Source organism: Camelus bactrianus, chromosome 2 (assembly GCF_048773025.1).
Source record: "Camelus bactrianus isolate YW-2024 breed Bactrian camel chromosome 2, ASM4877302v1, whole genome shotgun sequence".
In the NCBI taxonomy this organism is placed as follows: Eukaryota; Metazoa; Chordata; class Mammalia; order Artiodactyla; family Camelidae; genus Camelus; species Camelus bactrianus.
Window position 1 is genome coordinate 82,260,186 of NC_133540.1, and position 22,501 is coordinate 82,282,686.

The following is a 22,501-nucleotide window of genomic DNA, read 5'->3' on the forward strand; positions in this document are numbered from 1 at the left end:
AGAGGAAATAAACTTACTTTTAAGTACAAATAACTCAAGATTTAAGTTAGGGGATCCTACAGCATCTTGCAGCTTTTCATGTAGAACACGCTGAATAATTATATTTGTGGTTTCAGGATCCTCAGTAGAGCGAAATCTAAAAATCAGCAGTATATGAGCCAACACTCTATGTTCCCTGTGACTGTGGGCCGAAAAATAAAGAAATAAAAATGTGGTTTTAAAAGGTATAATTCATAATAAGATTTATGGTAATATCACACTCCATTTTTTTTTATCATTCATTTGAAACACATTCACACAAAAACAAATCCATAAATGCAATTTTAAAACTTCCAGTTTGTTTTCTTCTATATTCCTATTTTTTACCACATATAGAACTCCCATCTCAGCCTCTCCGATAGCTGGTATGCTTATGGTCTCCCTAACCACCAAAGGATCTAGTTAAGTACATGGATTACTAATATAAAAAGGCAATTCTCTTGTCAACCACACAGAATTATAAAGTACAATATATAGTCAGTATGAAGTCAACTCTGGCTATGGCTTTCAGGCTTAATCCTCAGGGGTATAAATCCAGTGATTTCTCCTAAGCAAATTTCAGGTTGCCTAAACAACTCCTAACCCTAACGATGTTAGAAAACTTAGTCAAATTGTCTTGACTTCATGTGATTGTATTTTCAAGATAGAGCATTAATTAGCCTTAGCATTATTTGAATGAATTACTACTTTGAAGTCATCTTTGATTACTCTTTCTCATTCTCTGTCAGCTACTCTACCTTTCCTATTCACATATAGTCAGTTCCCTTTTAGTCTGGGTGCAATTGGCAGCCTCTGGGCTAAGCCCTGAGGTAGGTGAGTCCGAGGCATTGGCCCATTAAGAGCCACCTCCTCAACAGCTACAATCTTGTGGGTCTCAGAACTTGAATTCCATTGGTTTTCAAAGTTAGATGTTTTGGAGGCTCATCTCTCAAATGCAGGTGGTAGAAGTTGGGGTGCCTCGTGGGTTTCAAACTCTTTGCCCATTGAAGAGAACCCTGGGGTTTGAGGGTTTTTTCCTGGTGTGCTGGGGTGAGGCTTATGGCAAGACTGTGTCCCAGTTTCTCCAACCCTCTTCAATGTGGTTTTCTTTCTCATCTGCCCAATGTGTAGTAGTCGCTCAGCCAGACTTTGCTTTTTTTTTTTTTTTTTTTAGGAAATTATCTCTTATGTATCTTTGGAAGGCAGTTTTGTTTATAGTTTTGATTATCTATCCTCTCTGATACAGCATTTCTACTTTTAGAAATTTAATCTTTAAATACACTCTTGTGTGTGCAGGGAGATACGTACTTACATGTTCATCATAACCTTGGTTTTAAATCAGAAAAATATGTAGCAACCCAAGTGTCCATCAAAAGAGCTTTGGCTAAATCAACCCTGACATATTCTGAGAGTGAAGCCCTGATATACACTATACAACCAGCTAAAGAATGAAATAGATCTATATGCAGTCATTGAAAAAATATTAACAACAAATTGTTAACAAGATGTGTTATTTCTGGGTGTGAAATTACTGGAGAGGAGGCTTTTGCTTTCTGTTTTATGTAATAGTATTTTTGAATTTTATGTAATTTTGTATTGCTTTTGTAATCTGAAAAAAGAAACAAATAGGGCTTTAAAAAGATTATTGTTATCTATCTCATCCCTCTTCACAGCCTCAGCAACCCTGTACCTCCATTATTTATTCTTTCTTCTTTCTCTTAAACTATTCCCATACTGGCTGAGTAATAGGAGCAAACAAACAAACAAAAAAAACAAAACCCTCCCTCTACTCCAGCTATACAATTTATCTTTCACCTTCATATCACAGAAAACCTTCTTAAATGGGTAAGTTACATTCTGCCTCATATTTACTTCATTGCAGTCAGCTTCCTCCCCTTCTGTTCCACTGTGTTGCTCTCTACCTAAACACTAATGACTTCCTCATTGACAGAGCCAGTGAGTTCTTTCTAGTCATTTTACTTGGTCTCTGGGGAGTATTGTCAATGCTTACCACCCTCTCCCTGAAACTCTGTCTTAAGCACCAGCAGAACCTCTCTCTCTCTCTATTCTTTTTTCTTCTGCTTCTCCTCTATTTCCTAAGTTTCTGTTTCTCTTCCATCTCCTTAAATATTGTTCTTCAGGCTTTCTTCGTCGTCCTTTTTCTTTCATCACCCTTTTCTGAAAAGTTATGTTTATACCCACACTTCCCAATACTTAGAGTTGATGATAAGCAAATGTCTGTCTTCAGCTCAGTTCCCTTTTCCTCCCCTACATCAGACTCATATTTCAGGCTTATCTGGTCCCTAACTATCTCAACTCAGCAACTCTAAGACTGACTTTATCTTTGCAACAAACTTGCACTTCCTCAAATTATAGTAAGAGAAGAAAGACTTAATAACTAGCAAGATTTCTGGGATGAAGAGTAAAATAAATTAGAAAATGATTTGGAAGATAGAATAGGTAGAATTTAATTATTCACAAAGTGTATACAAAGTCATCATATGACTTCTAGGTTTCTCATTAGTGTGACTAAGTTTTCCCTGAGTTTGAGAACTTTCTGTGAAACCTCCATGTGGAGATGTGACTAGCAGGCATTAGGTCTAGAAATCAGGAAGACAGTTTAGATTGGAAAGAGAAGCTTGGATTTCAAAAGCATGTGAAGCCAGGTGCGTGGATGAATTTTTAACCTTTGAGAGAGTAAAAATTTAAGAAGTGAAGAAGCAGATACATACCCAAGAAATAATATTTTAAACATTAGAAAGTGGAAATACTGGGAGGAACTGGTCAAAGTAACACCTCAGAGATGTCAGCTAAGTAATAGACTGAGAAGTAACTTGGGGTTTTTATCACGGAAATAATATTGGAAATAGCTCTTATTTTATTTTTGAAAAATAAAAATAATTTTTATTAAGAATGTATTATTTAAGATTCTTAAATAGTATTTTGCTTAAAATAGTATGTTCTGAACTTCTATTTATTGTTGGTTGATGATAATCAGACCTGAGAGCTTAAATATGTGTAGCAGAAACGGGTAGAATGGAAGAAAAGAAAGAAAATTGGTAAGCTGGAGAACCAAGAGGAGAAGAAAAACCTCATCACTGCACAGGTTTACACAGGGCATTATTTGCTATTAGACCAAGAGATGTAGTTCAGGTGCCTGTTTGTGCTAATTAGAGTTTCCAAAAAAATAATGATAATAATTCCATAACATAGCCACCAATAACACTTCTGTCCCTCGAAAGCATCTTGCAAATGCTTTTTTTTTTTTTTTTTGGATTTGAAGAATGAATAAGGCACATTGTAACCCATAACTTACACAGGACAGGTACCAAATGAATATCTGTTGAACTAAATTATATCATATCATTGACACTTCAAGCAGTATTTATTACTAACCAGGTTAATAGCCTTAGCTTTAAATTATATTCACAAGTCAGAATTTTAGATCTACATACCTGAACCTGATAATGTGAGACTTAACAAATTTGTCCCTCAGTGAAGATTTATGAAACATATTTTTCACCTGTTCCAAAAATATTCAAAATGTCAGTAAGATTAATTTTCTGAAATTCTGCAGTTTGTTTCAAAGCTTAAAAACATTTTAAAAACAAAACACATTGACTGACATTTCACAATGTGCTGAAATTGAGGAATTTTGAGAATTCTTTGTATTCTACTCAGTGATTTCAGCTGCACTCTGCTAGGGAATCATAGCAGAACGGCTAGGAGTGACATCTGCTGCACTATACTCAGAAAGAGATGGTTTGGGGAAAAGTGAGAGTTCACACCCTGAGATACAGACTTTTTCTGTAGGTAGACTAAAGGAAATGAAATAACTCTGGCAAGTAGTGGGTCACTGAAATAAGTCAATCTACTGCCACACCACTGTAAACACACTATCTCATCTGATCTCACAAGCTAAGCAGGGTTAGGCTTGGTTAGTATTGGGAAGGGAGAAATGAATGCATAACAGTGTCACGTGGCTCTCAAACCTGTTGAAAAAGTTACCAAATATCCTGTCAAAATCTGCCCTCGGTTCACCACTCAAAATGCTCTGACGAAGGCTCAGGTGAACTGGAATACTTCCTATGAGGTGTACTCTAATAGAGTAAAAGAATGTATTTTGTAGAGATATTTCTTACTACTACAAATAAGAACTCCAGCCAACTTACATTTTTAAATTAGGAGTCAAGGTAAACATGTCAAGTGTTTCTTTTCTTACTGTATGGATATTTGCCAAACACAAGCTGGTTACTACAAGCTAGTGATTGATGGATAAAACCACTGAACCCTTTTATTTTTTTCTTACATTTTGTTGATTCCTTAAGAAGAGTTTATTCAATATTTCCCTGAGTTGGTGTTTACAAGTACAAAAACAACCAAGATTTGACCTGAGCAAAGTATTCAAATTCTCAGGCTTCTGAGTCTACCAGGCAGATTCCAGGTGAGTCATTGCCATTCTGTTCGCACTCAGGATATTGGAACTAGAAGACAATTTGGAAATTATCTAGTCTAACTCCTTAATTTTCACACAAGGGAGTCTTTCCAGATGATAAGAGATGTGTCAAGAGACATGTCACTAGCTAGTAGGTGGTACTAGAACTAGGTGTCCCACCTCCCACTTTAGGATGCTTTCCATCACACATTCCACTAATTGCCTCCCAGACCATCAGGAAGAGTCCAAATTGTTCTCTAAATAATCTGACAATGATGAGAAGTTATCGCCCAGGCTCTTGCTTTTTTGGCTTATACTGTTAATTTTCCCACTTTTTATGACAATTGATTCATCTCTCAGGTTGAATGTTGATGCCTTAGGGTTAAAGATAAGTATCCAAGGATTTCCTGTAAACTTACATACTAAAAACTGGTCCAAGGTTAGATATTTTGGGGTACTAAAGTACTATTCAACTATGTGTCTGAATAGTTTCAATCTTGTGGCCTTTTGCTCAAGGTTTCTTCTTTAAGAAATAAAGGATACAACAACTATGTTTTGGGTCACCCTCACATTTCCAGAATTTCTGGTCTCTGTTGAACAAGAGTGTAGCACTAGCTAAGGAGGGGTCAGTTAGGAGGGACAAAAAGGAATGGCTAACACTCACTAGGCTTAGCTCTGCAAGGCATACTCTTTTAAGTCATGTCAATTTTGTTTATATCTCTTAAGTAGGGCCTCTTCCCACTTTGCAAAGATACATGAGATTGGTTAAATTTGAGAAGCTAAGGTACTAAAAATTATACTCAAAATTGATAACAAATGCCATTGAAGTGGGAAAAAATGCTTACCATTGATTCAATTTTCTGGCTCATCTCTGTGAAATTTTTAGAAGCCTCTTTTTCAAAATCATCATACAGCTTGTCACTTGTAAATGATAGTGTGCTGTAATAACTGTAGGTCTTCCTTTGATCTATAAGGAGAGAGACAAAAACTCCCCATACTTTTTAGCAGATGTGTGTAAGCATCATCATTTCCCCATTTGTTAGTTGCTAGACAGACTGAGAGAGGAAAGAACGTTCCTAACCTAGGTCATCATCTCTGTCATCATACCCCAAGCTTCATTGTCATCTAAGAGTAAAAGACAACACCATTCATTGTTATAAGATCTTGAGTGTAAAAGCCATAAGAAATGCTTGGTGTTCCTGTAGGCTAATTAGTCATGTGTTATCCATTCCTGAATAAGCCACAAGAGGCAGAAAGTCACTCCACCTGAGCACACAAACAGGGATGGATTCAGAAGCTACCCAAGAGTAAATGCATTTTTAGGTTTCAAAAGTAGATTTCTCCCAGTTCTATAAACTATACATCCAATTCTGGCCACAAGGATGCTAGTGTAAGAACTTTTATTTTGGCTAAAGAAGGAGGTGAGGGTAGGGATTAGAATGCTGGAGTTCAGTATATCAAAGCTGAGGGAGCTAGAGCTGTTACCCAGCGTGACTCTCTAGGGACCCTGCTTAGTTTCACCTGATTCCCCTGTCACTCCATTTATTTTCTCCCACCAGCCGTAGGAATTGGCTTGTCCACTCCTTTAGCCATTGTCTCCATTTTTAGCATCCAGTTCAAGCAGTCCATGTTTTTGCTCTGCTGAACAATTAATGCAACATAGCTTTTCCTCTACCCTCCTGTACTCAAACATGTCACTAGGTGTCAAAACATATTCCCAATTGTCAGAATTACTTGGCATGTGTAGCTGTTGAAAATATTATTAAGAATGTTAACACAAAAGTAAGAAAAACAAGGATGAACATGAGTTTGCTGATAACTTTCACAGCTTTTTGAATCTATACCCTACAATGATGTTGTTCATAATAGATTCACCTGCTGCCATTCCAATCACAGAGGGGACAGAAATGCAGTCCCAAAGGCCACTGGACACAAATCACATATACAGTTTTATGCTGTCCTGGGCTTTATGCCCAAGTGATGTTTTTCCAAGTCTGATCACCTCCATCTTTATCTGTGTTTCTATTACAGATTTGTTTGGCTTAGTTTGGTTATCTAGGCAGGCCAGCTCCTAAATGCTCATGTGCTGTATCTACTCTGTTCTTAGGTTACATCTGTAAACAGAGCTCAAGTCACAAATATGACAGTAACACATATCAGAACAATTGCTATTTATTCAGGTGTGCTGTGTGGACAGTGGAAGTTTGTATGTTCATATTATTCAGCTAATTATCCCAACAATAGGATATACAGGAACAGTTTACTAGAAAAATCTAACCAGATTTTTATTGTATGCATATGAGGAAGATTTGTAAGCATTGGGAAGAGACAAATGAGAAGTAGTAAAGAACATTTCCTCTTACTGAGGCCATGAGACCCCCTTTGCCATACTAGAAATCAGACAAACCGAAATATGCCCCAAGCAAGTATCATAGGTGTGATTCGTTCATTTCATTAAAACTTTTTTAAAATTTAGGTATAGTCAGTTTACAATGTTGTGTCAGATTCATTCATTTTTATCACTCAATATTCAATAAATATTAAGTATCTAATATGTGCCAGGATCCTGCTAGTTCCAGATATACAGAAGTGCATAAAACATAGTTCTAGGCATCCATGGAGATGAATAATGATGCTTATAACATAATGGGACTTAGTATATCCAGAACAGAACTATAGAATTGTGAAGTTATTTTAGCTATTCTTTTTATATTAAAAACACGTACCAGAGAAATGACCAAAATGCACATACTCCAAATTCAAAGACCTACGTGTGGGCAAATTCTACCAGGAAAAAAAATGACTTTTGAATATTTTTTTCTTTAAACTACCCAGAAATAATCTACCTTATTTAGGAAATTAAGATTGGATTTATGTCTGCTAGCAGAAGAAGATAACCAATTTACAATTGCCATTTCTCTTTATAGGAAAACAACTTCCTATACATTCCCAATTAAATTAGAATCAAGTGATTAGGTTTTTTACTTAGAGGATCTTGAACATCAAAGCATTATCTAGTCTCTAAGGGAGATATTAAACCAATAGGTCAAAGTGGAGTCAACTCATTAAAACCCGAGGCAACTAGCAGGAAACTTCAGAAGGGTTGTTATGCCTGGAAGAATAGTTCTGAAGTACCCCGGGGACTTTTCTAATGACATAGCAGTGTTCACAGTTCATCTAGCAGGGAGGTACCCGATTACCACAGTCTGAACCTCTTTATAATTAACCTTCTCAGCATATCTCATCCTCTTTAATCACTTGCAATATAACACAAGATGATTTTAAAATAACAGAAGTAGGCATTTATTCAACAATATATCACTTTGAGCCTTTTTCCAGCTTACTAGTACAGTATAGGGCCTACTTCTCTATGATCTCTGATTGTACAATTTATTGGGCTATCAGGATTTTCAGTGAGTTGTAGTTATTATTTTAAATCAAGGTGATTGCCTTATGACCTCCAATAACACAAAACATTGAACTCTAGCTTTCCTGTGGTCTTCCCTTAATTAAGGCTTGATTATTGCTTATTATGGAATATAAATACTAGCCTGCTATTCCCAGCAGGAGGCATTGGTTCATCAAAGATGGAAGAAAGACTCCTCCTTGGTTTATGAAGATTAAACGATTGACAAGGCAGGTAAAGAATTCTTTGCACTAGCTATGCAAATGAGTTACAGAAATGAATGAATAAGCTTGAAACAAATCAAAACAGGAATGTACATCAGGAAATATCTGAGGTAAATTGCAGTCTGCCAGGGCAGCCGCTACTTACTGTATCTCGCATAATCAAAAGTGAGTCCAGTGCACACTGTCAGGACAATTAGGGAGAGAAAGATGATGAGGACAATAATCCAGGGCTCCAAATAAGCTCTCCTCCTGACCTTCACCACTGACAGCCTGAGAAAGAAAGCAAATAGATGGATTATGTTACAGTGCACACTGCATCTGCTCCTTAGGTAAAGCAGATATTCCTGGGGAATGAATGTGGGACACTCAGTTAGGTGGAAGAGGACTGTTTGGTTTTAGAACACAGCCTAATCAGGGCTTCTGAGGCCATTTCTGGCTCTGGTCGCTTGACTTTAGGCAAGTAATTTGACTTCTCTATGCATCAGTTTCCTCGTTCATAAAATGAAGATAATACCTATCTCATAGGATTGTTGCAAGGATTAAATGACTTACTATATGTAAAGTGCCTCCAACAGTACCTAGCATGTAGAAAGCGCTATGTTAGCTATGATTTACTGAGCTGATCGTGTGCAAGATACTGAGTTAGGCACTGCAGGAGCTACAAAAATGTTTCAAGTCTGCTTTCACCCTAGAATCTTAAATGGCCTATGATATGTATTACAGCTTGAACCATACCAGCTGTTCCAGGCAGGGTTTCTAATTCTATTTTCCTTCTAGTTTTCTGATTTATTTTCAAACAAACTTAAAGACTACATGCAAGTGATAACCTGAGATATCTTCTAAGAACCTGAGAGAGCTAAACTTCAACAATGCTGCAGGAACTCTCTTCTTCAACCTCTCCCATTGGTTCTGCTTTCAGAAATAAATGTTACTAAAAAAATGCTGATCAACCTTGTTTTTGATTGATTAGCAAAGTTGCTGTTCCCTTTGGTTGTAATAATTATTAAGCAAACCCTCTTCAAGAAAATGAAATAAGTCAACAGTTGGCCAAGTTGGTTAAGTACGATGCTGTTATTTTAAATTTCTTGAGGTATTTATCATGCTGGCTAAATCAATGGCATATATTCTTAACAGTACTATCTTGTACATGAGAACTGGGGGAAAGGGTAATATTATCCTGGGGAGAACTGGAGATGGAATCAGAATAAAGAGAATTCTGAATCCAGCTCTTTCCTTACCAGCTTGGACAAATTATTTAGACTCTGAACTATGTTCCTCCATCTGTCAATAAGGGACAGGCTACCAGTTCTGTCTAAAGTGCGTTGTTGACTGTGGAATCCAGAATGAGATCATGAATGTGAAAACCTCTTGGAAAACTGTGAAGCATTTTGCAATGAATAATTTTTGCTTACAGAAATCAAGGAGACTCTGTTTCCTGGTGTTGTAGGACCAGAAAATGGGATTATCACTCTGGTCCCTGGCCCACCATCATCACATCCTGGCTCTGCCTCAATGTCCTGTTCTGTGGGAACTATTGCAGAAGTCAACCGAGTCATCGCTACATGCCCCTGCACCTGCCCCTGCCCCTGCTGAAGTCACTGGGATGTAGTGGAAGACTCCAAGGATTCTACTTGGTCTCCTCCCTTATTCCTTTTTTTTTTTTTTTTTTTTTTTTTTGCTCCCTTATTCCTGAGATTTTCCCATGGGGCTGTAGCCAAGGAAACTTCATCTTCTTCTCCCCAATCTCTTTCATCTCTAGTTCTCCCTTGAGTGGGATTCCAAACACCTGTTCCTAGAATTACTGTAATATAAAAAGACTTCTCCCCTTATCTTCTGTACATTTTTTATGTGCAAACATGTCTAAGAAGACTATAAGTTGATTCCTATTTCTTCATTCCTGAATGCTTATTATTCACTTGTTGGAGAAGAAAGGATATGCCTATAGCAGACATAAGCAAAACTTTGGAGGAATATGGGGAGGGAGGGCCTCTCAACTAATGTCAGTACATGCCAGATGAAGAATATGAATTTGTAATTATAGGAAACATGATCTAATAGTCAAAAGCACATGATTGCTATGTAGAATTGTGACATATAAAACAGAAGTTCTTTTTGTTCTACCATAATTTTTAATCAAGACAAAATTAAAACAGTGCAGCCATTAAATTGATGAGGTGGAGCTACATGTATTAACATGCAAAAGGTAAAAGATGCATTTTAGTGAAAAAAACGTTGCAGAATAATATGCATTCTATGTTGCACTTGTTGCAAATAATAAAACTACATATGTGTGTGCATAGCAAAATATATAGAAAGACACAAAAATATTAGCAGTAAGAAGCAGAATAACAGGAGACACTTTAATTTGTATACTTTTTGTGTTTTGCTGGATTTTTTTGTGTGTGTTCTGGTGGATTTTTTTCAACAAGGCTTTTGAATTAAATGAGAGAGAGAGGAGAGAAATAACAAGGAGGATTATGCATGTCCTTTCATGGAGCTCCTATCACTATCTTCGCCAAGGTACTGCTGTCTTCCTTTCCTGTCTCCCACCTTTCATAATGATTTTAGTGGTGCTCTGTCTTTGGTGGCTTTGAAGAAGATAAGACCAATAGCATGGAATAAAGGAAAAGACAATCCATTAAAAACACTTTGAATAAATTATCAAGAGAGTATGTTTCTGACTCTGGCCACCAACTTATTTATTGTATAGTATGGTACTAGCAGATTGAATTCTCTCTCTTACTTTCTCCATATGAAAAGCAAGGATAAGAATCCCAGACCCTTCTTAGCTCTATAGAGATAAAAATGATAAAGTATTTTATTGCTTTGCGCTCCCAGGTAGAAAATCATTGTACAAATAGTAAGGATTATTATTATTATCATTATTATTTTAATTATTAATAATAAAGGTAATGACCACGTTACTGCAGTATTTGTCATCTGAAACATGATCTCTTTCTTCCTAGTCTATATGACATTGCTTTTCAAACTTATTTGACCTGTTTCTTGTTAGTTTTTTTGTTGCTGTCTCAGCAAGTGATTCAGTATTAAATTGCTCCAAATTAAATGTAATAGAAGTGTGCTCAAAAAATTATTAAAATGGAGAAATAAACCCTTTTTATATATCAACAGACACTGATGTCACTAACCCCCTCCTGCACATAAACCCTTGCCCAGTCATGATTGGGGCCTTTTGAAACTTATCTGAACCTCCTCATGGCTGAAACTTCAGACAGACTGGATGAATTCTAGTAGCTTCACTGGTATCAAATTTCTTTCTTTTTGTGAATTTTCTTTTCAATTTGAGGACATGTGTGATTAGACAGTGAATATAGCAGTTAAAATATGGGTATATTTTTGTCAGCCCCAAATTGCCAGAAGACAAGTCCAGAATTGCATTATCCTGATCACCTCTTAATGCGCTGTTTTTAGAATAGTACTAAAAAAGAAAAGCAGCAGCAGCAACAACAACAAAAAAGTGAGGGGGAGAAAAGGTACTAACACAAACAAACCTTCTGATAAGCACTGGAGAACCGTTGTCAAGGCTCACAGTGCTTCAAAGAAAAGTTTACCGGAACAAATGCCTACCTGACACCACTGCCATGCACTGATTAATAGCGCATCTCCAACTCGTTGCCCATTCTCTGTAATGTAAACATCAGCACTGATGTTTAGTTCTGTTTCCCCAGCTCAGTCTGGCTGAGCTGTTCTGAATGAGCATGTACACAATATCAATAAAGCTGGTAATTCCATTACTATCAACTATTTCATTATTGTCATCCATTTCAGCCGGAGGTCAGCAAACGTTTCTGTGAAGGTCAAGATAGTAACTATTTTCAGTTTTCTGGACCATACATTCCATGCTGCAGCTACCATACTCAGCTCTGTGTAGCACCAAACAGCTGCAGATAGTACACTCAGAAATGAGCAGGGCTGTGTTCCAAAAAAAACTGAATTTGTGTACACTGAAATTGACATTTTGTATAAGTTTCACTTGTCATAAAATATTTTTCTTCTTTTGATTTGTTTCAACCATTTACAAAGTATAAAAATCAGTCTTAGCTCAATTAATTTATAAAAACAGGTGGTGGGCCAGATTTGTCCCTTGGGCCATAGTTTACTGAAAGCTGATGTGAGCAGTAGCCTACAAGTCAAGGCTCAACGCTCTTCAAAGAAAAGTTTACCAGAACAAATACCTACTTACAAGCCAGTGCTAATTGTGTTAGGAAGTTATAATAATCTTTTCGTTTTCTAGTCTCACTCACAGGGCAAATCTAATGTAGTCCATCTCCAATCCCATTGCCACCAACCTTGTTCTAGAAATCCTGACTGAAACTTGTCCTGCAGCTTGATAACAGGTTTCTCTCCTGCCTCCTCAGTCTCTGAATTATTCTCCAGTACAGTAAGCGGTCTTTCTGGAGGTGAGGGAGCCAATGACTGAGAAGACTTGAAACCCAAGTTGGCCTCAGTTTGCTTGGCAATCCGCTCTTCCCCAAAGCCCTTTGACTTTGCTCCTGCTGCCTCCTATGTGGAGTAACTTAGTCTGTTCTTTGCTTGAATTGTAAAAATCAGAGTATATTTAAGAGCCAGTTCAAAAAGTCCCCTCTGCCTCAGGAAGTTTTGTTCACCTCGAGTATCTCATTAGAATATGCATTTTGAGCTCCTTAGGGATGGTGTCTGAGACTTACTGTATCTCTGTATTCTCTGACTGTACACTCAAGATTTGTTTCCAGAGGGAACTGAAATTAACTAAACCAAACTGAATGGACCATTTGTCAGTACCACAGTATGGGTTTCAGTCTCTCTCAAAGCACTTCTGTTCTGCCTTAGCCTTAGAAAAGAACCTGGGATATTACCCATAAGAAAAGATAGGTCAGACACTGGGAAGAATAATCACCATTTAAGTAAAGCCTTATTTCCATAAAACACTTTATATAATGATCAAGCGTTGTAGTTAATATTTCTATTTCACCCATGTTTAAAATACATGATTTTCCAACTGATTTGATCTATCTGCTGTGAAGTGATATCATAGTACAGAAAGTGACAAATGAAAATAAAGGGTCATTAATTTCAGGAGACATTATTTGGGGTCATTGAATATCTGTATATAACTACAATATCCAAACAGAAGCATAAAGAAAGATACCACAATGAAATAACAGCATAGTACCTTATGACATTGCTAAGTCAATGCTTACATTTTAAAATATCAATTAATAAATATTTATTCAGTTTTTATTATGTGTTCAGCACTAGCTTATTTCTTTAGCTCATAGACTGTGCCTGCTTGTCCTAGCCACGCAAATACTCCAGATGCTTTTTCCTTTGTGGAAGACTCACAAGCTGGCACTGGTGAGATCTTTACTCTTTCTTACACTTTCTAGAATAAGACTATAAAAATATTCAAGGTGGAACTAAAGTTTTGAATATGTGTGAATGGATCATGTTTTCAGTGCCTTTTTAAAAAGAAATACAAATTACTCATGTAAAATTATGAACCATGTATTTCTGTCTTGTCCACTCCCACACAAAAACATCTACAAAGTGTCTAACAGCGTCAGCCAGGCCCTTGAACTGAATGACCTGTGCGTTCCTTAACAGTGGTAACTGTGGATACTTCTATTAGAGAAGTTACAATTATATCAAGGTGGTAGTCTAATTAGGAGACAACTGTTTCCATTTTATTTTATAGTACCAAGACAAATGGTGGGAAACTTATTATTTTTATTATAAATGTTTTCATTTAGATTCCACCTTGTTCTAGACTGGTTTAAGGTAGCTTATAAGGATATTTATATTTATATTATCAAATTATATATTATTACGTTATATTTATGTATGGTATTAAATATAGGGATGCAAGGAGAAAGCAAAACATTAAGTGAAAACATAAAGTGGGAATAGTACTAAAACTACATATCCTAATTCGCATCTACATATTTCCTTAAGTCAGGACATAAAATTTGTAGCTTTTTAGCAGCCAACTCAAAAACAAAACTAAATAAAATAAAGCACGCAAACAAACCCTCCTCCGGTGCATTCTCCATGGCATGCATAAGATAAAAACTGAGCAGTTGTTCAGCAGCAATACAATTCTTTTGTATTCTAATAAAAAGGACACTATGTAATATAATGAACTATATTCTCCACAGTATTCTTAGCACAGAAACAAAAATTAGTTTCATAATACTCTGTTTGTCCCTCAATACTGGCAAATGACATCAATTACTAATCAGTAAAAGCAGTATGTGGGAGAAGCAGTGTGGAATTATTCATACCAAGCTCTAAGATAATTTTTTAAAATATCTGACAATACTTCCCTAATTGTTGAAACGGCTCCATGTGGCATTTTCAACATGATAAAGTACCTAAGGATTATTGAAATCATAGACAAAAAATACCGTATTACTTAGGTAAGTTTTTAATAAATATTGGGAATGACAGAAAACCCTACCACGAACTGTTAATTTAGGCAAAACCCATAGCTTAATGATTCCTATATTTAACCACCCACAAAACTGAAGTGATACTATCTTTCCTCCTACCTACTTTAAAAGGAAGTTGTGCATCGTCGGTGTTGGATACATGTATTATATGTGTCAGTGACAACTCGGTGGTAAGGAGTGTCTCTAATCTCTGCTATGTTCTTATCAAGGTCTTTATTAAGTTCCCTGCCAGATATGGTGCATCACAGGAAACTACAGACTGAGATTCAGGTTGGCACTTTGCCTGACCTCTAGAAATTTACAATCACACATAGATGGGGTGCAAAAAAATTAAAGGTATTATTAAGTAAATTAGGTGTGGGTTTATAGACTTATAAACTGAGCTGTTTTAACCCTTAATTACACTAACATGTTTGCTTTATTTTCTTCAAATTCTTTCCAGTTCAGGAAATAAGTCAGCATGACCTACGTAAGCAATTTTAAAAGCAACAGTTTCCCACAGAAAGTTTGACAAGAGTGGCCACTGCAGCTAGTCATAGGGAATTGTATGTACTTTAAAGTGTGGAAGAAAAATAAGAATTAATAGGGAAGTGTGAGTATGTCATGGGAAGTATACCAGAAGAACAATGGTTGAGAAACCTGACCTAGAGACACTCTTGAGGCTGCTGATATATAGCACTGACTTTCAGAAATTTCTTGTAACATTAGATGCCTTCCTATCCAACCTTTCTCTTGAGTTTGTCTAGATGCCTCTTAAGAGAGTTGGTATTATTGAGTGGAAATAACTCTGAACTGGAAGAGCAGTGGCCTGTGTCTTACTCTTAGGATTTTCATTTAAGGACTATGTCCTTCCATTTAAGTCTAAGTTTCTCAGATGAGAACTCTGAGAGCATATTCAGCATCACGTAAGTTCCAGCATCCCCTAACCCTCAACTTACATGACACTGCATGTGCTTTCATTTTAATGATTTTAATTGATCTAGTTTTAATTGATCTAGTTGCTCTTTAATTTCCACCAACGCATGTGTTCCATGTCTCAAATAACCTAAAAATGCTTAACATTATCATGGTTAAAATTCAGGCTTTTTAAAAATAATCAACTTTAACATAATTTTTCAAGTGCATCATTTTCCTGATGGCTAGATGTCAGACTATTTGGAATAGTCGAATTAAGGAACTGCAAGTCATTTGAAATAATCTAACTTTCATATGAGGAAGTCATAAAGTTTCTTGATTACTTGCATCCTAAGCCAGTTTTAAAATCCCTACACCCATAAAATTGTATTTTGTGAAGTCACTGATGGCTCTTAAAATTGGAATGTGCCAGTTGGAAGATGTGCTGAGACCATGTGGTGACCCTCTGGCTGCTATTTTCTTGGCAAGCACTTGTAAGCCATACAAGGACCTAGAAATTTCTGTATATAATAAAACCCTATCTGAATTTATTTAGCTATGAGGAACAACTGGAAAATGTGTGGATTCTGTTAATGTTTATATTATTCTTCCGAAAGTGAGATTTCTTGCTTAATAAACTTGCTGCCTCAATTGCTGACCCAAAATATAATGGAAATATTGAGTCTTAACTTTTGGATTGAACACAAATTTGTGAAATATTCACCTTAATTATACTCAAATACATTGGCATTTTAATAGGAACATAGTGAAATATGCTCAGATTCATATTAGGATAAGGTATAATTTGCTATGTAAATTAATACCATAAAATTACAAGAAAAGCATTATCCGAAAGACCTAAATATTTTCAGTCACTAGTGCCCATGGCTTTAATACATATCTATATGCTGATGGCTACCAAATCTTTAACGGCAGCCCAGATCACTTATCTAAACTTCACATCCATGTATCTACCTGTTTGGCGTCAAAACAACTTGGGTTTAGTCCTGGCTCTGCTTCTCATTAGCTAGGTGGCTCTGAGCAAGTTACCTTCTCTCAGTCTACATTTCCCCACCTATAAATTAGGATAATGATAAGACCCAACTATACGATTCTTTTAAGTGTTCAGTGAAATAACACTTATTGCAATTGACATCATGCCAAGTACACAGTACATGCTCATCAAATGTTGGCTTTGTCCTTATTCCTTCTTCATAATGAGGCATTAATTTGTTTTCAAAGCAGGTTGAAAAATGCTTCAGATTGCCTCATGTGCCTGAGAGGATAAGGAAAAGATGGAGCAGGTGAGGCTCCCAAGCCTTAGACCCACTCCACCCATCACAACACTGCTCCGCGCAACAGGGGCTTGTACTAGGCCTTATGTGTAAAAGGGATTCAAGTGGTAAAGAAAATGTGGAAAACTACTCATCTTTGGACCTGTCTAGCTCTAAAAATCTGTAAGTCAAGCCTGTGGTCACCATGAAGTATATAGTTCAGGGCAAGGATTTTATTTACTTATTTTTTAAATCTTAAAAAAAATTTTTTTTTCACTTCTTAGGAGAGAGGTAATTAGGCTTGTTTATTTGTTTGTTAATTTTAGTGGAGGTACTGGGGATTGAACCCAGGACCTCATGCATGCAAAGCACACACTCTACCACTGAGCTATACACTACCACCTAGGGCAAGGATTTTAGAACACTACTTATGAAGCCCAACTTTAGCTTCACTGCTGAATCCAGTATTATATGTCCAGGTGCTTTATTATGACTTGAATATGTTGTAAGTTTTGAAAGATTGGTTTGAAATCTTTTAGATGTATTATTTATTTCTTTGCTATTTTCTGTATTAGGAAAATTGAGAGATTAAGATTAAGCTAATTGTTTGAAAAGCAAGGAAGGTTATCTCTGCTTAACCAAGGGAGCCCTTGTGATTCTGAGGGTCATGATGTGGTGGAGGCAGCAGGCAGCACTGCTAGAAAGTGCAGGACTGGAGTTAAAAATGTATGTTCAAACTCCAGGTCTGCCAATCACTTACTCAGGCATTTGGAGACTTCGATCTTCCTAATCTTTGATTTCCCTATCTATAAAATCATGGTAATATTAAAATTGCCTGCCTCTCAGTGTTGTTAATAGGTACCAAATAAGAAATATATGTTGGAATTACATGTAAAGAATATATACATATTATGTGTGTATGTGTGTGTATATATATAGTGTATATATAATATATATGTATTCCTATTATATGTACACTTTCTGAATTTTTGTAAATGTGACCCAACGAGCTTTTAATGTGCAGTAACTAATTTTTAAATGTCCATATATTTCTATACAAATTCAAATGGTAATAGTAGCAACAGTAATAATAATATTTCCTGTGTCTGGTTGACACCTGTGTTAATTTACCTCTTATATTTAACAACGTTGGACTCAGTACACAGATGAACTGGCAGGACGGATTCAATCTCTAGTATTAAGTGACTCACCCATTCCTGTGACCACATGCAAATTACCTAATCTTTGACTGCTGTGTCCCTTAACTTATAGAACACAGACAGAGATGCTTCCTGTCTCTCAACCTCAAGGTCTATTTAGATGACTATTCAGTGAATAATAACATTGTTCCTTGTAAATGTAACTTTTATTTTAACACAATAAGACAGTTAAATCAGCACAGTAGTAGCACTGCCTTGGTAGGTAAAGAAGGTATTGTGGGGATAGTATAGCACTGAGGTTAAGAGTATAGATTTAGAGTCAGGTGGACCTGGGTTAATTCTCAGTTGTACCATTTATCATCTCTGGGCAACACAGTTACTTGTCTGAGCCTCAGTTTCCTCATCTGTAAAATGGGTATAATAATATAACCATAAAATGTAAATGTGCATGATATTTTAGAACAGTAGTTGACACACAGTACATGTGAAACAAATGATAGCAATTATATTGCTCTTCACTGGCTCATAGCTTGACTTTAAATAGAGTGCTTTGGGGAGGGATAAATTGGGAGTTGGGATTTGCAGATACTAACTACTATATGTAAAATAGATAAACTGTATAGCACAGGGAACTATATTCAATGCTTTGCAATAACCTATAATGAAAAAGAATATAAAAAAGAATATTTATATATGTTATGTATGTACAACTGAATCACTGTGCTGTACACCAGAGACTAACACAACATTGTAAGTTGACTATGCTTCAATTTAAAAAATACTATAAATAGAGTGCTAAATCCTTCTGTATCTGCTTTTACAGCTTCAAAAAGAGGTATCATCAGATATTTTCAGAGGAAAGGTTGCAAGATAAAATTTAATGATGACTGTGTGATACTTTGGACTACCCTAGGCTTTGTTCTATCATCTCAGAACTACTCTTCTAAAAATCTCAGAAATTGCTCAACCACGCAGGCCACGTGCATACACGGGAGATTGGGCTTGCAGGTTCTGGCATGATCTGCTATCTCTGTAGCCCATTTTTGTCTTTCTCAACTTCTTAAAACTTTCCTAGTCTCTAATCCACTCATTTCAAACCTACTAATTTATGCTTGAAACAATGAGTCTGTCCTTCATAATTTTCATCCACCATTTTCAATGAGACTGTGTCCAAAGCGGTATGCTTTGAGATGTTCTTAGTGGGGTACTTCTAAATCCTAATCCTGACAAAGCCATGAAGCACAAAAACATCCGCCCTCAAGCACAAAAGCATCAGGCAGACTCAAATCTCAGTGCTGACAAGTAAGCACCTGATGTTGATTGTTTTCCTTGAATGTTTCTATTTATTCCCTTGCGGTATTGAGGCAGTGACATTTTTCGAGGAAAGCAGACAAGGATGAAGGATAGCAAAGGTCCACCAGACAGTGATAGTCGCTACAGACTGATGAATTCCTTCCAGGAAATGCTGCACTAAGGTGAACTTGATTTTCACACAGTAGCATATGGTGCAATCTCGTTTAGAAAATGGTGACAATGTAATTGAAGTGCTATGCTCTCACTTACTGATCACCTTTGAGACAGTGCAGAAAAGTTAAGTCATATTCTTACCTTGTTAAGAACAGAGTCAGTTTTAAGAAAATTAAATAAGGGCAGCCTGTGAATTCTTCAAATGTTTCTATAGACCAGTAATGAAAGTAAAACTCTATCACCACCCTTCCTCCTTTCACATCTACTTGCATTCTTTGATATTAACCTGTACTGATCTGTTTCTTTGCCTGTACGTCGTGTAGACATGCATGCCTACACAGACATGCACATTTTCTCCTTGTGTGTATATGCAGTGTGCATGTTTTCCTTTTCACTGCTGAAGTGCAGACTTTCCAAAGAGTCTCTCTTTAGCCTCACAAACATGATAGACAGCGTATTACAGTAGAAAGAGCATAGACTTTAGAGCCAGAAAGGCCAAGGTCAGATTCTAGATCCAACACTTATTAAGTCTAGACAATTTGAGCTGCAGTTATTTCATGTTTTAAAGGAGTGATCACAATAACAGCATCTCAAAGTACTGCCAAAATTAAAATATGAGACAGTATTTTACAAAATGTTTAATACATAATAGGTGCTCAACAAATCTTTTTCTTCCACACAGAACTTAGTACACAATGGGAACTCACTAAAAGTTTTACATGGACCAGGACTGATCTTAGCTGAAGGAGAAGTGAGGGGCAGTGTTAAACAGATGGAGCAGCATCATACAGCAACTCTGCACCTAAGTGTCAGTAGAGTGACTCTTCACTATCACTATCTAATGACTAACCTCAGGGCAGAAAGGAAGGTGTTGCTAGATTAATCTTACACTGAGATTTTCTCTATAAACAAACAGATTTTTAATCCAAATAAGACCACCCTCCCTATCTAACACAAACTACCCAAATCATGTCTGTATCCTCCCTTCAGTTTCCCATCCCTTCTGAAATTATCCTCTCTTCCTTAATCATCACTATGTTGCATAAATGACTACTCTTCTTCCTTGGAGGGAAAGGTGACCTGGGAGAGAGCACCATTAAGATATAATTATACCAATTTGGTTAAAACAAAGAGCTACCTCTTTAAAAGCTGACCTATTTCATTTCTGCTTTTCTTTCTTTCTGTCTTACAAGTTCCTTTACTTTTTTTATGGCTTTATACTATATCAGTTCTTCTCAAACTTTAGGTTGAGTAAGAATTTCTTTGTGTAACTTTTAAAGTTGCGATTCCCATGCCTCAACCAGAGATTCATAAGAATTTCTTGGATGAGAACTGGACTTCTCTATTTTTATAAGTACCCGATAAATCTAGGGGAGGGGTCCATGGATTACACATTGTGAAATATTGCTTATCCTTCCTAGTAAAAATGGAAGTTGTCCATTTTGTTTTACTTGAATATTACTCATCTTACTTTCATCCATGTAAACATGTGTAGATATTAATGTCTACAAATTTGACCTGCTTAATTTTAATTCTTGTCAGTGGTTGCTGGTCAATGTAGTTAGCAGACATCCCATCAACAATAAATCTATTTGATAAATATATTCTCTTCCCATATCTCTTCCTTATAAACTGATTCTTGATAAATTTTTCTTTAACCTTCTGCTGCATGGGTTTTTATCAGATTAATGTGTTGATTTCTTCATATTCAAACAATAGAATCAAATAAGAGTTTGGGGGAAATGACAGCATCTGAAGAATAATGTTTACCTGACCCAAATTACTTCTTACATTTACATTCTGAAATAGTGATTTTTACTTAGAACAGGAGAAGTGGGATAGGGGCTATCAGAAATTTGGCTAAAGAAGAAGGAGCATGCTGTTTGATGAAAACTCTCCACTTATTTCTGATGCACCTTTCAAGTTTTGAGCCAATGGCCTTAAAAAGAAAGTTCCTAATATTTCAGTTCAAAGCATTCTTGTCAGTACATTTATTCCTGCAATAAACATATGACTTACCTGTTAGAGAAGTTGATTTTGTGACTAGGCACATCATTGGATTTATTTTAAATATTCAACTATAATACTTTAATTATATTGTCTTTTTGAATTGTTTCTTATTCTTTTAAAACAGAAAATTTTTTAAAATTTATAATATTTACTAACAGAAATAAGAGTAATTTTGATCTTCATGGTTTCAGATTTATATTTTTCTCATATATAACTTTAAAAATAAAAGTATTTCTCAATATAATGTATATATAATATACTATAACTTGGGGCAAATAAAACCCAAGCTAAAAACACATTCTGTTCTTCTTGAAACAAAACAAAAGACAGTTGTCAAACACAATGTGCCTTTATCTGTTGTTGAACTCTTCTGAAAGTACATAGAAAACATTTTGGGGTGGGACACATGAGGACAGAGAACACTAATATAGAAAGAAGAGAAATCTATTTCTTGACATAATTACAGGTTAAATATCATAAATATTTTTGTATATTAAATAAACAATAAATTGGAGATCTACATATTTGTTGGTATGGTTTATGCCATTTTAAACAAGCTAATTTAAGACAAGGAGAAGGAAAAGAAAAGGGAAACTTACTGATACATTGCTGCCCAGCAAGGAACAGTCCTGTGGAGACCAAAGTCTGCAGTCAAGTGTGTATATCCAGGCTCTATCAGCAACGTTGTGGTCTGGATTGAGGTGAAGAAAGAAATCACTGATGACCTAACTAGAACCAGTCCGACAGGTCTCGGCTAGTGTGATGGGGGCTGTGTAACTGGCAAGACAAAGCCAAATTTTACGGGGAGTGGGAGAACATGAATAATATAAGCACTTTCTAGAAGTGGGGACTTAAACGCTAAGCACTGTTAAAGGTTATAATAATTTTAAAGTGTTAATGTAAACCAGATTTTTAAAAATAGAAACCAGATGTTTAAATATAGAAAGAAATTTAAAAATCATCTTGCTCAGCCTCCTTATGTTTCCAGTGAAGAAATTGAGGTTTCATTGTTGGTCAAAAGCACATAGTTTTTTCACCTATTTAGGACTAACACCTTTTTTTTTTTTTTAACTAATCTGACATGCTTTCTACTCTGCCATGCACAGAATGAAGGTTTTCCTTTGGTACTGACTACAAATCAGCTGCTGAAAATACAGTAGAGAT

At 36.1% G+C, this 22,501-nt stretch overlaps 1 protein-coding gene and 1 non-coding gene across 2 annotated transcripts in view; both read right to left on the bottom strand.

Moving 5' to 3' along the window:
• LOC105078907 (transmembrane protease serine 11E-like) overlaps positions 1 to 22,018 on the bottom strand; it is a 36,646-nt gene extending 14,628 nt beyond the window's left edge. The window contains exons 1-5 of the mRNA XM_045504694.2: positions 21,937 to 22,018; positions 8,229 to 8,353; positions 5,299 to 5,420; positions 3,474 to 3,541; positions 18 to 181 (exon numbers count right to left, since the gene is read on the bottom strand). Of these exons, the coding sequence (XP_045360650.1) occupies positions 18 to 181; positions 3,474 to 3,541; positions 5,299 to 5,420; positions 8,229 to 8,353; positions 21,937 to 21,944 (487 nt within the window). The 5' untranslated portion in view covers positions 21,945 to 22,018. The remainder of the gene's footprint in view (positions 1 to 17; positions 182 to 3,473; positions 3,542 to 5,298; positions 5,421 to 8,228; positions 8,354 to 21,936) is intronic.
• Positions 17,027 to 17,103, bottom strand: TRNAA-UGC (transfer RNA alanine (anticodon UGC)). Its single transcript has one exon. It is a non-coding gene; the product is annotated as a tRNA-Ala (tRNA).
• Positions 22,019 to 22,501: the final 483 nt, after the last annotated feature.